The sequence below is a fragment of the Fundulus heteroclitus genome, chromosome 7, assembly GCF_011125445.2.
Source record: "Fundulus heteroclitus isolate FHET01 chromosome 7, MU-UCD_Fhet_4.1, whole genome shotgun sequence".
In the NCBI taxonomy this organism is placed as follows: domain Eukaryota; kingdom Metazoa; phylum Chordata; class Actinopteri; order Cyprinodontiformes; family Fundulidae; genus Fundulus; species Fundulus heteroclitus.
In genome coordinates, this window is record NC_046367.1 from 17,917,912 (window position 1) to 17,935,429 (window position 17,518).

General features: G+C 43.8%; 1 protein-coding gene across 6 annotated transcripts in view; it reads right to left on the minus strand.

Moving 5' to 3' along the window:
- Positions 1–17,518, minus strand: part of tbc1d4 (TBC1 domain family, member 4) — a 49,917-nt gene that overhangs the window by 3,827 nt on the left and 28,572 nt on the right. Inside the window, exons 12-22 of one of the 6 annotated variants that reach the window (XM_012864344.3) lie at positions 15,941–16,155; positions 15,349–15,498; positions 12,483–12,640; positions 10,899–11,111; positions 7,908–8,072; positions 7,645–7,803; positions 5,878–5,978; positions 5,643–5,786; positions 2,714–2,873; positions 2,416–2,585; positions 581–757 (exon numbers count right to left, since the gene is read on the minus strand). In XM_012864344.3, the coding sequence (XP_012719798.2) occupies positions 581–757; positions 2,416–2,585; positions 2,714–2,873; positions 5,643–5,786; positions 5,878–5,978; positions 7,645–7,803; positions 7,908–8,072; positions 10,899–11,111; positions 12,483–12,640; positions 15,349–15,498; positions 15,941–16,155 (1,812 nt within the window). Of the gene's footprint in view, positions 1–580; positions 758–2,415; positions 2,586–2,713; positions 2,874–5,642; positions 5,787–5,877; positions 5,979–7,644; positions 7,804–7,907; positions 8,073–8,474; positions 8,742–10,898; positions 11,112–12,482; positions 12,641–15,348; positions 15,499–15,940; positions 16,159–17,518 lie in introns of those variants that run through there. The other 5 variants (XM_012864341.3, XM_012864342.3, XM_012864345.3 and 2 more) reach the window with 5 other exon arrangements.

Below are 17,518 nucleotides of genomic sequence, written 5' to 3' on the forward strand. Positions count from 1 at the left end.
ACGCCCAGGTCTACCCTGGATGACCATGACATGAGGCTTTCACCACAACAACAACAGTGGCCATAAAAATGCATCTAAATGTACACTTCATGCACAGTCCAATAACTTGTTTAGTTTTATAGAGGCGCCTTCTCAGCTCTGATCATTACCGACCCCTCCTGTAATTCTCTCTTGTTAAATCAGACACGAGAGCACCTGAAGAACTCCGAAACCTCTGCTGGTGTGAAGCTCATCAGGTGCCACTCTCTCAGTCCGCCTCCGCAGATTCACACTTCGCTGAAATGATTGAAGTGTGCGGCGAACATGCCAGCTCTCGGTCCTTTTGTCTCCTCAACGCTCTCGCCGTGCTGCCTGCGTTCTCTGCTGATGCGTCGGCGCCATCTACAGGCAGCCCGAGGCAACGACTGAAAAACGGTGCAGTCACCCACAGCTCCTTCTGGATCCCACAAACTGGTATTATCTCTACTAATGGTGACTGCCCCCCCCCCCCCCCCCTCGGGGAATATCTGTGGTATTCTTGTAGCATCTCTAAAGTGTTCTAATCTAGAGGATAAATAGGCCACTTTGCTCTCTTTCTTACTTGCAGTTTCTCCAGCAGGTCCATGTTCTGTTTCTTCAGCTGCACGTTCGTCTTCTCTAATTTGTCGAGGCGCTCCGAGTCGTCGGCCGCCGGCCCGGCGTCCAACATCTCATCCTGCAGGACGTGGTACTCCACTTCGTACGCGTGCAGCTGCTTGGAGATGTCCATCTCCATAACCTGGTGATCAAACATGGGGGGAAAAAAACGGTGCGGTTGTTTACGCTCAACTCTAAATGTACATCTCTGAGCACTTTTTGTTTGTACCCCTGGTATAGATGAATAATGCCTTGACTATAAATATGTATTGCAGTGGTGTAGTATCTCAGTGGATCATTATACTTTTAATAGGAGTCCATGCATTCAGTGGAAAAATTCGAATGAATTCAGATTATTTATACACTTTACAGCCACAAATCAATTTATTGTACTTTATAGCCTTCTAGACAATGTGGCGTATAATTTTAAGGTGGAAGGAAAAGGATACAATGTTTTCAACAATTTCTTTAATCAATATAAATCTAAACAGTGTGGCCTGCACACATAATCATCCCACTCTGCCCTTAGCCCAAACTAACTATTGTCTTCAGAAGCCCCCAAAATCAGTAAATACCTAATTAGGTAATAGTGTTCACCTTTGTTTAAGCTTTATTTCCAGCATAAATGTAAGTATTGTAGGACTCCCTAATGGAAGAGTGACACAAAAGTCCCTGTTTTAAAAAAAAGGCTGAATTCCTACAAGTTTGTTTTTTATTTCAATGATCTTAACATTTCTCGATTCCAATTTCTCTCTTTTTTTGTATCTTTTTTCTAACATTGTGGACATTTGAGTACAAAATATTCAACCTGAAGAGTTTTAAACAGTAGGTGTATATATATGTAGGTTCCAGAAATCACGAAACAACATTTTGCTCCTTTTTTTGGCATCTCGGCTATATTATGTGTGCTTATTTTAAATTCTGTAACCCTTGTGCTCGGCAGAAGTAAATTGGCGTGAGCTAAAATGCAGATACTATAGAACACAGGAAGCAAACTTAGCCTCATTATTTTTTTTAAACATATGAGTTTTAATGCTTTTTGACATCTGGACCAGATTCAGGACAATGACCACAGGTCCAGTTCAACCTTAATTTAAAGATGTCTGATGTCGAAAAGGTTTTTAAATTGCCCTTTTTGATTTCAGTCAGTGAATTACCAACCAAAATACTTCTGGGTATTATGTTAAACCAAAGTAAAAACCTCCGTAAAAAAAAAAAAAAAAACATTAAGCAAATAGTGGTGTTTGTTTGGAAAGGCCAGGAACCCTGAAGAAAGCCACAGCATGTCTTATTTAAGGTTCTACGAGCCATTTAGACACACAGCAGATGTGGAAGCATGTGCTCTGATCAGATGGGACCAAAGATGAAACGTTTTGGCCTGGACATCACCCTGAGCGCACCCATGCCCAGCAGGGAAATGATGTGTTGGTAGCAGCATCGTGCTTGGGCGATGATTTTTAATCATAAACCATGTATCACTTTTATTCCACTTCACAATCATATGCTTCTCTGTCTCGGTCCATCAAATAAAATCCTAATATGACAAAAAATTATGTTTTTTGTCTTATGCCAGAGTGCAACAGGTATGAAAGCTTCACCTGCATAAAATATGAGTAATTGAATGTATAGTTTTTTTCATCCGCTTTCCTAGTTGATCTTCATAAAAACTGCTAAATTAGATAGTCAATAAAAGCAATAATGGTGAGCAACAACGTTGGACATGGACCCATATTTACTGTAAGACAAAGGCAGGAAATTGTATTATCGCTTTACGTCACTGTAGTGCAAACCTTAGTGTACCTTTGCAAAGGTCTCCTCCATCTGTGTTTGTGTGAGACTGGGAAGCGTCGTTTTCAGATAGTCCACGATGCTCTCAAAGCTGTCACATTCCACTATCTCCCCCTCATGGCTGCTCAGCAGACAGAGCGCCACTTTAAAGATCACCTCGGTACCCTGCACAAATACAAAATCTGACAACGGCAAGGAAAAAAGCGTCAGAAAAGCATGCGCGTATCCCTGACGTATGAGAAGGATGTAAATATCATTCCGCTCAGGCGTCGGAGCTGCAGACAAGAGAGGCCGGTGCTCGAAACTTTACCAAAGATGCGCGACACAAAGCCAAGGGGGAACTGTGAGGCGAAGAGGGTGAGGAACCATGGCGCGGCGTAGAGGCTCGGCCCGATCTCGTATTCCTCCAGGTGATTGTACAGGTCCCGGTGGTAGTCGTGGAGCAGCCTGGACAGCTGGTACATCTGAACCTGGGATAAAAAAAGAGAGAGAAAAGGCAACCACGGGTCAGAGCAAACTGGCATAAGAGAAATCTAAGAGTTAATCACGGTTTTTTGTTGTCATTCGGGCACAGCGGGCGGTTGTGTTAGAGCGGTGTCGCTTTAAGAACTTGCTCAGACAAGGCCCCGCTTGCTGATGAGCTGCAATAACTCGTTTTACAGTATGAGACGGCGCGGGAAGCAAAAGCAGAAGTTAGCCCCGGGCTAAAATTAGACACTCTGCTTTTTTTTACGGTTTCCTCACGGCGGCAAAAGAAGACGAGCGGATACCCTCACCTCCTCCTGAAGCACAGAGAAAACGGCCCCCTGTGCGTGCAAACGTCACGCACAGGGGGCACGCACGACGTCTCTGAAGAGCAGAACGAAGCGCAAGCCGGGAGAGAAACGGTAGGCTGCTGCTCAGCCCAACGGTTACCTGAAGGAGATTAAACATTACCCCCCACCCCCCCCCCACCCCTCCCTCCTGATGCTTCACCTCCTCTGAGGTCAGCTGATGTTTAACAGAAGCTAACAGAGCAGGTGTGGTCTGACTGAGAGGTGGAGACAGGCTGCTGCAAGCAAATAGAAACCCATAAAGGGTAGCAGGCAGACGACCGCCATAAATCGGCTCTTAACAGTCCGGCTTGCACGTTTCTGAACAGGAAGCAGAATGTGTTGCGCACTGCAAAAACAGAACTTAAAATAAGTAAAATGTTCTTAAAATGAGTATTGTCCTTGATTTGAGCAGGTAAATAAGATGATTTGCCAACGGAATCAGATTTTTGCACTTAAAACCGGAACAATTCATCTCCATCATCTTATTTCAAGTGCAGGATGTCTAATTATCTTATTTTAGGGGTTTAAAATGGTCATTTCATTGGCAAATGATATTATTTACCTGCTCAAATCAAGAACAAATATACTAACTGTAAGAACATTTGACTTATTTTTAGATCCGTTTTTGCAGTGCGTATGTAGCGTTTCCGTGCCTGTGCATTCGAAACACACCTTAAAAGCAATGAAATAAGAAATTGTGCCAAAAAAAAAAAACGTAAAGCTGCAAGAAATTATTGGAAAAATAACACAAATAGTCGACAAACGTTTGAGTGAAATAAAACATCATGATTCAGAAAAGGGTTCCTGCACGTTTTAAAGGTCAGGGTGGCGTTGCTTAAGGAAACTGAGCAGTGTGCTTTCATCATCTTGTTTAGTCAGCTTTTGCTGATGGGGAGGATCAACTACTGCAGTTCTTACAGCAACATGTTTCATGTTCTATCCTTGTGATAATGTATAGTATTGACTGCCACTGTCCAAACCTTTGTTCTGGGGTCCTGGAACACGCTGCGATGCATTCAACATGTAGTTTAGCGGCGCACCGCTAAAATAAACTATCTTTATGAGATAAATGCTGTTGGACGGAAGGATAAACTACTGTTAAAATATGCATATACTGTTGGGAAATAAACAGAAGCCATGTGCATTTAATGCGTGACAGTACCAATATTAATATAAACTAAATTGTGCCATTCCTCCTCTGCTTGGAGACTATTTAGATGTTTATTTGTGCACAAAGAGAGCCAGTTTCCCTCAGCCCATGTAGACTGAAATGATTCAGCACCTTTTGTCTACGCTTTTAAGTCGTTTGTGCACAACGCTATTGAGAACTACACATGATCCTGTGCAGAGATTTGATTATTGCAAGATTTTCTTCTTTAAAATTCCTAATGTTTCCGTATTAAATCCCAGCGCTGGCCACTGCAGATTAGCCTCGTGAGACCATCCTGATCTCGCAAGCTTTCAAGGTTTCATTCGCAGATCAGTCTAGCTACTCTCCGTTAAAGAAAATTTGGAGCCGTTCACCAAACGAACGTCCAATCAGCGTTGGCTTTGAGGCGGGTTGAGGTGTGACGCAACGAGAAGCGCGACAGTTCAGTCTAAAGAACATGGCGGCTTCAGCCGATGAAACTAGCGTTAGCGTGGCTATCGAGCAAGTTTTATCGGAATTACAGAGTATTTCTTTGCTGAGCTAATGAGCCTTTACCTGCAGCAGCAAGAGTAGCTTGGCTTGTGGTTGTGTTTTCGTCGTCGCTCGTAACAGAGCGACGAGGAATCTGATTGGTTTATTTGGCCCGTCTATCACCAACATAGGCCAATCAGCTAACCAGTATTTTTGCCCCTTCCCAAAATTACTTCAACGGAAGGTTTCCAGATGGATATGCGGAGCAAATCTATCTGGCGGAGTCAGGTAAACTGCAGATAGAGATTTCTATAGATATTTTAGGAACATTAGTTACTGAAGAGAATATATTATGCAGATTAATAGAAACATTGGCGTGTGTTATAGTTGTTAATGACTTGAACTCTTTTTGTAGAGGCTTTATTATTTGGGGCTCCCAACTCAAAAGTGAGCAAACAGCGAGCAGCAGGTCAGAACATTCAGGAGAAATTCAAATCCCAGCAGTTCACCCGTACAGCCCCACGTTCAACGGTCTGATAAAACGCTACTTGCAAGACCCTCGCAATGGTATCATCGCTGGAGCTTTTTTGGTTTGTCTTTGTACTTTTTTTTAACATTACAACCACAAACCTTGGTGCATTGTATGTGTTATGTGAAAGACTAACGCCAGGTAGTGCATGATTGAGAGGAGGAGGGAAAACGAGGCGTGGCCCTCAAGGTGAGGAACCCTAAATATACAATGCAAAAAAAGTCAAAGACTTTTGCAAAGACGTTGCTGGAATGAAACACAGCCCAACACTGACCTGCAGAGAAACCATGTCGGGCTTGTACTGGCGCCGGATGCCCAGGTCGTACATGAAGAACTTCAACATGTCGAACGCCTGCTCCTCTCTCATGTGGAGCAGCAGCACTCCGGCCACGAAGCTGATGCCCTGGCAGTAGCCGACCTGCGGAGCAGAAAGAAGAGCAGCGCGTTTTAGAAGCGTCGTGGAGAGACGTTTCACGGTAATGCACTACGAGCGGAGGAAAGAGGATTACCTCCGTGTCCATCAGAGAGTAGGCCTTCAGCAAATTGTAGAGGGAGAGTTGGCCTGCACCAAGCTGAGCTGAGAAGTACTGGTGGGTGGGGAAGGTCCGGCCTGAGGAGGGAGATGGGTTTACTACAATAGGCTCTCGTTATGAAAATAGTGCTAAATATAAGAACTTAAAATACTGGCTGCTGCAAGGCCACACCAACGCTCTCCTGCTTTCCAAAAAACTGCATCCGATCCCAACAATCGACTTGGGGTCCTGATCAAGGCACTGCTAAACCATCGTTGCTCACATCAGCCGCAGCAGTGAACGTAGAAGCCCGTCTATGCATGCACAGCTTGCAAAAAATTCAAATAATATTGTAGACTATTGTGTTTTGTGATATTTTATGCACTTTTCACACTGAGATGACATAAATGGCACGGATTTTAATGACGTGTGGGTCAGGGAGCCAGCACAGAAAAATGGCCGTTTTAGAAGAACTCGCACCGGTTGCAAAAACATCCTGATTGAAAACTTTCTTTGCGCGCTCAACTCGTTTGCTGATTTGATTTATTTTATTATACCCTTGGCCTCACCGTTGTCCAGGTCTAGACTTGTTTCATTTCTTTTTGTCTGTCCTGAGAACATTTGACTTGAGAACAAGTTTGAAGGTAGAACAGACCAAGCAATTTTTTTCCCTGTAACCCCAGCACAAAAAGTGTAAAGGGCATCCAAATACCCAGGAATTTAGATCAACGCGTAGACTTCCTCAGTTTTAAATGTAACATATTAAATAAAACTAGGCTCGATGTGCAGGATGAACTATGTTTCACTTTCTATAATCTACAAAGAAGAAAATAATCTACTTCTACGTCTGACCTTAACCTGACTCCGCCAGATGGATTTGCTCCGCATATCCATCTGGAAACCTTCCGTTGAAGTAATTTTGGGAAGGGGCGAAAATACTGGTTAGCTGATTGGCCTATGTTGGTGATAGACGGGCCAAATAAACCAATCAGATTCCTCGTCGCTCTGTCGCTCAATCAGATCAGCGACGACGAAAACACAACCACAAGCTCTTGCCGAAACCAGTCGGGGAAAGAGCAAAAACATCTTTTCCTCTGAGAAAAGCCTCCAGAGCAGTGTTTTGCTCTTCTTTCAGTGAAGAAATACTCTGTAATTCCGATAAAACTTGCTCGATAGCCACGCTAACGCTAGTTTCAGCGGCTGAAGCCACCATGTTCTTTAGACTGAACTGTCGCGCTTCTCGTTGCGTCACACCTCAATCTGCCTCAAAGCCAACGCTGATTGGACGTTCGTTTGGTGAACGGCTCCAAATTTTCTTTAACGGAAAGTACCCAGACTGATCTGGGAGTGAAACCTTGAAAGCTCGCGAGATCAGGATGGTCTCACGAGGCTAGTCTGACCTTCGTTTTTAGGTGCTTTTGACAGTGATGCTACGCGGTCATCCAGTGAAACTTTGAATATTACAGCTGACAAAAAGTCCGCCTTCTGACATATTCCAGCTTCCTTCCATCTCTTTCGTTTAATTCTAACACCCAGAGGTCAATGTTATGACATGACAAATGTCATAACATTGCATAAAATGAACATTGCAAAGTAAATCCGTCACAACGTGCACGGCTTCGTTCCTGCTTCTTACAGGTTTTGTTTGCAGAAAATACTTGGGGTCAAAGGTCACTTCTGCCTGTAGTCTGACCTCACTGTGAATGTTTCGCACTTTGTTGGGCCTAAACCTAACGGGGCTTTGCGGTTAAACAGCGTGCCCACCTAAGTCCACCAGAATGGCGTGCTGCTGTGCGGTGAGCTGCTTGAGGAGGTCGTAGTAGGGCGTGTCTGGAGCTTGCTGGCGGTGGGGGAGCCTGTGCTGCAGCCGGCGCTGATGGGAAAGCAGCAACCAGACCTCGCCGCGTCTGCTTTTTGGAACGCCTTGCAGGAAGAACAGAGAAAAGTTAGGCGATGTTTAGAATGATTTGCCTTTTAAAGTGCATTCTGGTCTTTGCTCATACACCCACATGGCCAACCGCACTCACCCAGGCAGATCGCCCTGTATATGTCCTCCTTGTCCTGCAGGTTTGTGGTTCTGCCTGGAGCTGACAGTTTTCTCTCCCAGAGTGCCAGCGCTTCCTTGGAACAGGGGCACACTTCCTGGTAGTTGAGCTTCATTTTGCGGATGTGCAGCTCATCTCGGCTCGCTTCAGTTCAATTAGGAAGGGGGGGGGGGTTAGACAGATAAACAGATAAGGCAACAACAAAGAGGACATTATTTGCCGTCGTGAAGCCAGAGAGGACATAAAGACAAACAAACAAGATCAGGAGTAACCGTTTATACAGCCCATGAACCCTTTAGTCCAGATGGAAACACAAGATACAAAAGCCACAATAACACCAAATAGAAACCTGTATAATCCTGAAGACTAGACTATAGTGATGAGAAGGACAGAAGGATAAACAACACTTAAACACCATGAAGATGATCGCCCCTTGACATGCAAAAAAGATAAAAAAATATATATATATATTGAATGGGTCTTGCAGCTAGCCACCAATAACCTCATGCAAACCACCCTGGTCCCCAAGGTGTCTACCATATTGCTTACCTTCTATAGAAAACAGTTTTTCACTGTAAGGTCCTCAGACCAGCATTGACGTCAAAATACCAGACAAACAAAAAGAGATGTGTTGGTGTTGGATACACATGGAGCACATTGAAGTGTTGTGCTCTTTGCTAGTGTTATTGGAGATCTGCGTGCATCACAAGATTATATTCATAAACTCCATGCTGTCAAGGAGTGCAGTGTTTGATGAATGACATAACAAAAAGGAGCTGGATTTCAATCTAATCAATCTGAGGCCAAACTACTGGGGCAATCTTTAAAATCACAACCCTGAAAATATTTTTTTTGTGTTCATTTCAAATAACAGACGTTAAGCCTCTGGGTGCTACAACAGCAAAACTCTTCATAAAACTGATACTACAGTTGTTTTTTGCGACATTTTACCACCCAAAATAATGGACATTTTGGAGCAGATGCTAAGGACTGGGTGTGAGGCTTTGCTGACAGAAACATAAACAGCTTAAAAGGGCAAATCACAGCAGAAAAAGGCTGAACCTAAAACATTTCTTAACTGTAAAAAGGTCCCTTCTGTAGTTTTTCAAAGACAAAAAGTAATTTTAAAGTGTGTCTTTCTGAGAGGTCTTTGTAGTCATGCCTTTACAACCGAAAGGAAGGACCATATGTGGATATTGAGCAGTCAGAACCACACAATGTGACTGCCGAATACCGTTGATGGAAAACTGAGTGTTTTCTTGAGAAAAAACAACAACAACAAAAAAATACTTTTTTAATGGCAATGTCTAATGTATGCGTGGCGCTGTTGCTTTCACCACATGTCATCTATGCAGAAAACTGTTCAAAGTAAATGTGTGAACACATTCTCTCCGCTGACAGAAAACAGTGTCAGTCTTTCAAAACACCCTGGCTCAATGATTATAAGACGATTAGAAACTTGACTCCAAGGGGAGAAAGAAATCTAGCCGTGGTATGCCATGATAGATAGCTGGAGACGTGAGAGTTTTTACAACTTGTGTGTCGTCTGTCAGCCCAAACGTCTGCTGATGTCCGAGGATCGCAGAAACTTGTTTTTTTTCCCCCTTAGTTTCTGAACCAAATGGATGACTGCATATCAGAACTTTAACTTCCACACATGTAGCATTAGCCTAAAGTGCCATTTTTGGGTTTTTGGGTTTGTGAGAAAACGGACTTTAGAAAGACTTCTGTAGTTTCAATGGTATAACAGTTTGGGAGTCCTCATCATAACTTTTTGACAGCTGTATTACTGTAGCGCATTCACACCCATCAATACAACAGGGACTGATTTAAGGCAAAAAGTGAGACTTTCAGCAGCTTCCATTCACCGCTACTCGGTTTTACCCGATCACTGTATTGTTTCTCTGTTGTTCCAGTGACAGAGTTGTGAGAAGTAACATGGTGTCTCATAATAGTAACAATGATGGCCAGAACCAGAGCAGAAATTACAGTCTAACCTGAATTCTGACACAATTTTAGTATTTTTCTTCAAACTTCAAAGTGTGTTTAAATACTTGGGTAGATCTCCAAGCTATTTCACAATTTCTACCGACTTCCTCCTCCTCGATAGATAACGACACCATGCACAGTTATATTCAACGAATTGGAAAAAGCGTTGCAAACGAGGCTCATTTGTCCGATTTCAAGTGCCTTGGAAAACAACAACTTTTAAGCAGGTATTCAACAAAGCTTTCATTAAGCCCATATTTCTGTATTAAATACTTTTTAAATGGGTTGAACTTAAATGCTATGTTTTACTTAGCTCTAAGCAGCAAATCATCATAATTAAGAGAAATAAAAGTCGGAAAATATCAGTGTGTTAGTAATTAAGCTATAAAACGTGTTTCACTTAGTGAACTTTGCTACTAAAATGAATAAACTTTTCATTAATAAACTAATGTATTGAATATGACAGTAAATATTTAGCCTGTAAACTCACACTCAAGCTGGAGATTTTGCTGACAGTACTTTGATATCCTGGTTTAGTATTGTAACGTCATCATTTAGTATTATAATATCATAGCTCTTTGTCGACAATTGGCTAATCTCTCAGATGCACTTGCTCTTGCTTACAAGCTTTTTAACAGATTTTTCTCCTACTTTGGTTGTGGGGAATGGATTGATATATGCTATTTAAGTTGTTCCTAGCAGGATACGCTGTTCCTGAAGAATGTCTGCACAAGAGTTTGCCGTGATAATAACACCAGGGGCAAGGACATTTTCAAAAACAGTTTCGAAACATAAAAATCCAAACTGTATATGCAATGACACTCCCTATACAGCACATTGCAGCTTATACAACCCGGGTAAAAACTGCGAGTGAGGAACAAAAATTTAAATACAAAGTGTAATTCCTGTCAGAGCGAGTACGAGGACGTCACAAGCATCACGTGTCCTTCACGTGATCAGAAAAGATGGAGCTCCGACACTCACCTTCTAGCCTCTGATTCTCCTTTTCCATGCGCAGCAGGAGGATCTGCTGGTGGATGGCAGTTTTCCAGAGAGCCCTGTAATCGGCCCCCGTCTTCTTGGGCTCCTTGTCGGACGGCTGATCAGACGGCGGGGATAAAAGGCGCCTCACGGGGTCCAGGCTCGGGTCGGAGGCACGGGGAGATAGAGGCAGCAGCTCCGTGGCATCAGAGTGGTCTACAAAAAAACGTAAAAGCGAGTTAACGCATGAGCGTGGATTTAAAACCCACTGCGCTTTTACAATGTAACAATCAGGGGGGCTTATTAGCAACGGCGAGTCCACAGAACAGAGAGTGCGGCTTCACACAGCTGCTTTTATAGCGGAGCTGTTGTCTCGAGTGGCTCTCGGCCGCAGCGAGCACCTGCTTTCAAGGAAATTATTGAAAAGGGTATTTCGCTTATTCGAAAACTCACAGTCCCAAACACGATCTAACCAGCGAGTCACAGGAGGACAGAGTGAAGCACTTTGAAGTGAACAGACACAAAAAAATAAAAAGCAGTGGGCACTGGGATCTGGATTATAGTTTAAAAATGTAACATCTACATAAACCTCATTGCTGACCAAGCCCACACAGCCATTTCCCACAGGTCGCAAAGTTAATTTACCGACAGTATAGCTCACCCCTGAGCTCGGCAATAAAAGGAGCCCCCCCCCTTCGAGTTTAAAGGGCCCTCGCACAGAGCCAGTGAGCTTGCATGCTCTCCCATCTGATCCATCCCAAAGTAAACCCGGATAATCTCTCACCGACAGACGACTCAGGACTCATGCGGGTATACTTCATGGGCACCTGAAATAAAATAAATGTCTTCTCTTTTTGATTTTCTTGTCGCAGTAAAATATTTCTGATCATATAAATTTCAATTTCAGACAAAGATAAACTAAGTGATTTCCTTTATCGAGGGGAAAAAGCTGTCCAAACCAATCAGGCTCTTTGTGGAATAAGAATTGCCCCCTTATTCAGCTGCTGCCCTTGGTGGCAACAGCTGCTACAAAGCAGTCTTTGACGTGCCTGTGGAGAAATTATGGCTCGTTCTTCTTTGCAGAATAGTTTTGATTCCGCCATATTGGAAGGTTTTAGAGCATAAACGACCAGCTTATGGTCATCCCACAGCATCTGAATCAGACTTAGCTCCCGACTTTGACTACACCGCTGTAAAACCTTCATTTTTATCTGTTTGTGGAGCCATGCAGAAGTGATGTTGCTGGTTTGCTTTGGATCAGTGTCTCCTTGTGTACTCATAGCGAGCCAGAGCTAAAGGTCAAAGACTCATTGCTGGATACTCTCCTTTGGGATTTTCTGCCAGAGAGCAGAGTTTGTCGTCGCGCAACATAGTCATGATGCAGAATTTTCACATCGTTACGTCAACAGTTTTTCTGTCATTTCAGTCTCCGCTGTTCTTTTTACGTTTTTGCCTCTACTGTTCGCCTTCAAAAACAGCTACACTTACTAAGTTTCTGCCTGACATTTTCTGCCCTCGGCTCTAACAGATTACACGTTGCGCGTAAGGTTTCCCTGCAGAACCGCTTAAAGGATTATGTTACCACACCTGAGTCCTGCATAGATGCAGATGGCTTGTTCATGGGTGACGCGACTCGCAGGAAGATCTTCTGTCTCCAGGAGACCCTGCGTGGGGTCAGGGGGAGACCTCCGCTCAGAGAGTCATTGCTGCAGCTAGACAGTGTCCTTTTCCTGCCTTCTCCATTGCTACAAGAGAAGATAGACGTGTCAGAGACACCTGATAAAGGAGTCAGGTGTCACACCACACAAACTCTCTTTAGCTACTCTAATAATGGCAAGCACACACACACACACACATACACACACACACATACGCGCACACACACTGCAAACCATACACAAGCACAACAGGAGAACTCGTGCAGCTTTTGGGGCAGTTCATAAACGGAAAAACACGGATCTAAAAATAAGCAAAATGTTCTTAAAATTAGTGTATTTGTCCTAGATTTGAGCAGGTAAATAATATTATCTGCCAATGGAATAAGTATTTTGACCCCTAAAATAAGATAATTAGACATCCTGCACTTGAAATAAGATGATGAAGGTGAGTTGTTCCTTTTTCAAGGGCAAAAGTCTTATTCCATTGGCAGATCATCTTATTTACCTGCTCAAATCAAGGACAGATACACTCGTTTTAAGAAAATTTTACTCAATTTTAGTTCTGTTTTTGCAGTGTGAAGCTGAACCTTTATGCACGTGTTGAAAAATCAACAACAGCCTATTCCCAGTGTCCGTGTTAATAAAGCAACAGTAAACAGAGCAAACATCGGCCACAGCACATGCATTTCTGTTCTTTCTGAAAAGGAGCTGATTGTCAGTGAAGGAAAAGAGAGTGTAGTGATGGAAATTACTTAAAAAAAACGTACGTTCCCTGCTTCATGGTACCTTTCAGACAAGAACGATCGTAAGGCTAACCTTTACGATCCTGGTTAACATCGTATACAAAATCCTTTAAGAATCCTTCGATCTCAGACCATCCAGTCATCATATCCGTGAGAAAATATATTGGATGAAGATTTTAATAGAAATGTCCCAATTTATCAATTCAAAAAGGAATTTGCCCACATGAGACTCCATGGCTGATTCCCCAAACTCCTCCGGTTTCATATTTTAGCACAACATATTTGTATTAAAAAGGTGTGCGCAAACTATTTTTTTAAACGTGTCACCTTTAACCCATTAACTGAAGAATTATGTCCACCTCTCACTGACAGTCGCCAATAGTTGTTGGAAGCCGTGAGCTCGGTCAGCACACAAACGCCTCCCTGGCCATGTGAGCGATGGGAAACAGGAAGTGACCTCGGTTTAAGGCTGGTGTCACTGAAACAACGGTCTGGCTCTGACCGCCGCTCCACGCATGATGCAGGCACTCCTTAAAATTCCTCCCTAATGATGTCTCTGCGTCGGTAACTCTAGAAGGACGGCGTCTGAAACGCCTCGGCTGTAAAAAGGACCTCGACATAACAGAGAGAAAGCCCCGCGAAGGAAACGTCACGTTCAGCACATTCAGCAACAGGGCTTTTAAACGCGATGAAAATGTCTTGTCCGTAATCAGGGAGCCCCGAAGTCCAAGACGGACGAGGAGCAGTCTGGATTGTTTGGATCCCCGGGCTGCCACTGTGGCGTCTGGCTGCTAGCAGAGCAAACAACACCTGCTGTGGAAGTAATACGGCACAACGGCCCACTCCACTGCCTCTCATTTATAATGGAAATGTTAACCTTTGCTTCCTGCCATCCAGACCCCCGAGGGGACTGCACTTTTACTGATAAACCCAACACAGACGTCGAGTTGCTGAAGCTTACCAGCAACTATTTAAAATTAAAATAAATTTTAAAAAATCATAAAAAACAGGTAAAGTCTTGAAATGCACTGTATCTTGCAAACGTATTGATTTTTTTCCCCACATTCTGTTTCATTAAATTCGCAGACTTCAATGTATTTTATGGTATGGACCAACACAAATAATGCATTGTTGTGAAGGGGAAGAAAAATGATACGTGGTTTGAAATTGCGTTTGTAGATAAAAGTCAGAAGAGTGTGACGTGCATTTTGCGTTAAGTGTCTTTTACTCTGACAACCCTAAATAAAATCCAGGGTGGCTATTATTGGGACAATAAAGGATTTTCTTTTTCTCTTTATGCAATCTGACCGAGCGTCAGCAAACTTGCAAAGAAGAATGGACAAAAAACTTTGAATTCCCAGATGTGGAAAGTTGGTAGAGACAACCCCGAATAACTTGCAGCTATAAATGCAGAGAAAGTATTAACTCAGGTGGAATGAATACAAACTCACTCCACACCCCAGATTTGCATTTGTGAAAAAAAAATAATAATAATAATAATAAATGGGGATTCGTAACTTTAATAATTATGAGCAACTTTGTGTTGGTCTGTCACAAAAAATCCCCATAAAATACATTTTTGCTTTTAGCAGGAAAAAGTTTTTTTTTTAAGTTATAGAAATACTGACACTTTTGTAAGGCACTGTCATCCTGAAAAGACAGAAGGGTGAAAGGTGGTTAATAATGTCAGTCTGTCCAAGTGAAGAAGGACTTTATCGTGCAAAAAGCTTTGAATGTACATGCAAATTAAACAGAAGAAGGGTGTTTCAGTACCCCCCCTCTGAACGGAAAGAAGGGCGGGTCCGGCTGCAAAGCTGACAGGGGGGGAAAAGAAAAGGCTGGAAAATCCTTGAACGACGAATTTAGGAAAAGACTGAAAGAAACTGGAAAGCAAAGCCGTGAGCTGTTAAGATTCCACAGCCGACATGGTTTATGGCCACTGCCATCCCAGCAACAGGTCAGCTGTTCCCCTCCCACAGATGTCATCTCCTTTATCAGCTGTCTGTCTATGCAAGGGGGGGGGGTGGGGCTCATCCAAGCTCCCCCGCTCACCTCTTGAGGCTCCCACTGTCTGCCAGGGAGCCCAGCGATCCCTGGTAAAAGCTTTTGAGGAAAGTGGGAGCAGAGAAGGTGGAGGGGAGGACGAAGGAGGAGGAGGACTCGCTCTCTGAAACGCTGCGCGTTCTCGACACGGCCGCGTGACTGGGCAGGCCCGACATCAAATGGCCACAAATAAGAAAAAAGAACAAACGTTACACGGAGGAGAGGTCAACACTGAGCAATGCAAGCGGGTCCGAAAACACTGACAGGAAACCTGTGATGCTATTGTTTTAGAGGACAGCGATAGGAAGAGGGGAACAGATTCTGGACCGATCAAAGGGCTGCAAATAGATTACATTGTGTGTGCAGAAATCAAAAGGACAACTAAATATTTAGTTAGTTTTCAAGTGATTGGGGAGATCAAGTGTCAAAGTCTGCCATATCCCAAAATAAAAACACAAAAGCTCACATCAAACAACAAACAACTGCAAAACAGGAAAGAGATTAATTACTAAAAAAGTGTGAAAACTAATGCAGGTTCCTTTTTTTTTTTTTTTTACGATCTAAAAATGCAGAGACAGGCCAGCCGTTCCAGTCGTTTTACCTGGTCTGCAGCAGCTCTGGGTTGACGGAGTGCTGCCTGCGGAGAGGAGCCTGCTTGGCGTGGCCGGCTGGCTGGCTCTCGAAGGAGATGCGCTTCCTCACCGGCGGGTGGCTGAAGGTGTGAGCGCGGCGGCGGAACTGCGGCCCAAACTCCTGCTCGTCGTCCGGGAAGGCGGGAGGAGAGCCTGGAGGGGAGTGACCAGGTGATTCCTCATCCTGCTGGCGGGCACGACGGGGGACAGAGGCAACATGTTTACCACATTTGGGACCAGGACGTTTTGAACTCGCAGATGTGTCAAATATTCTGCACGGCTACATGAGCCGATAAAAGCACGGCCATAAAACGTGCACAAGTTCCATATCTGCACTCACCTAGTTCCTCATGATTAGACTGAGTCCACGATTAACTTCTCTACTCGCTACTGTCGGACTCTGCGCCTCACGCCTGCTGGTACAACTCCCACATCTATTGTATTCTAATGGTTGATGTCCTATGACTCGGAGCATTGCGCACTATTGGCGGGGCGGACCTCGCTTGCAACAAGTCGGCATTAGAACCCTCCAATCTGCTCCTGCCCTGCTTTCAGAGACCTCCCTCTTAACTTCTGTCACCGCACTGGACATGCAGTTAGTCACACTTGCGCTCGCTTGGTCCTATCGCCGCACACAAACCACTTCCAATTTCTGCCCCGCGCCAGAACGGCACGGTAAAGTGCACCGAACGAGGCTGCAAAGAGGAAGATATCGCTGTTTACTTAAAAGGCGGAACCAGAGCAGAGACAAAGCGGCTGTGTCACCGTCCTGTGATGAGGCTGAGGAACACAATGCAACACAGACGGAGTTGAGCTGAAGCACAACTGGACATCCTGAGCGGGGTTTCCTGCTCGTCCTTACATCACATCCTGAAGGGGCGGCCCCGTGAAGTGGCAAACAAGTTTTAAACTGCAACACAACATTGCCAGGGAATGCACCTATTTGTCTTCTGCCGCATAAAGTAGCATTTTCTGAGGAACTGTAAATCAGACCGGTGGATGTGAGGCAGAAAATCTGCAGCAGGTTTCCAAAAAAGTAGAAGATACGCAGCATTAATAAAAGTCTGACTGGATTTCCTCAACGTCGGCAGCTCCAGGTTTGGCAAATCTGACATGACGACTTTGAAGCAGGATGCAAAGTGGGTCAAATTGGGAGATCTGAAGTGAAGGCTATGCTGAGCTCGTTGAAACATTCCTGAGCAATTTCCTGCAGAATCGTAAGAAACTTTTTCCTCTGGAGAACACCTCCACCAGGGGAGCACAATTTTAGGAACACATAACCATTGCAACAATTTTGTTCTATACTGCAATGACTACTTTCTATTATAATGAATCCAAATTTTTCTATGGCACACTCTTTTCCATCATCCCAATGCCACCACAACTCTCTCAGAGCTTTTTGATCTTGACACTTAGCACCTAAAATTCTATTGCTTTCCAGAATTGCATCCAAGCACTCTGGTTGGTATTTTAATTTGGGATTCTAAATATCACCATCTTTGCATGCTAAAATACACATTAACTGCATGTGCTTTAATGCCACAGAT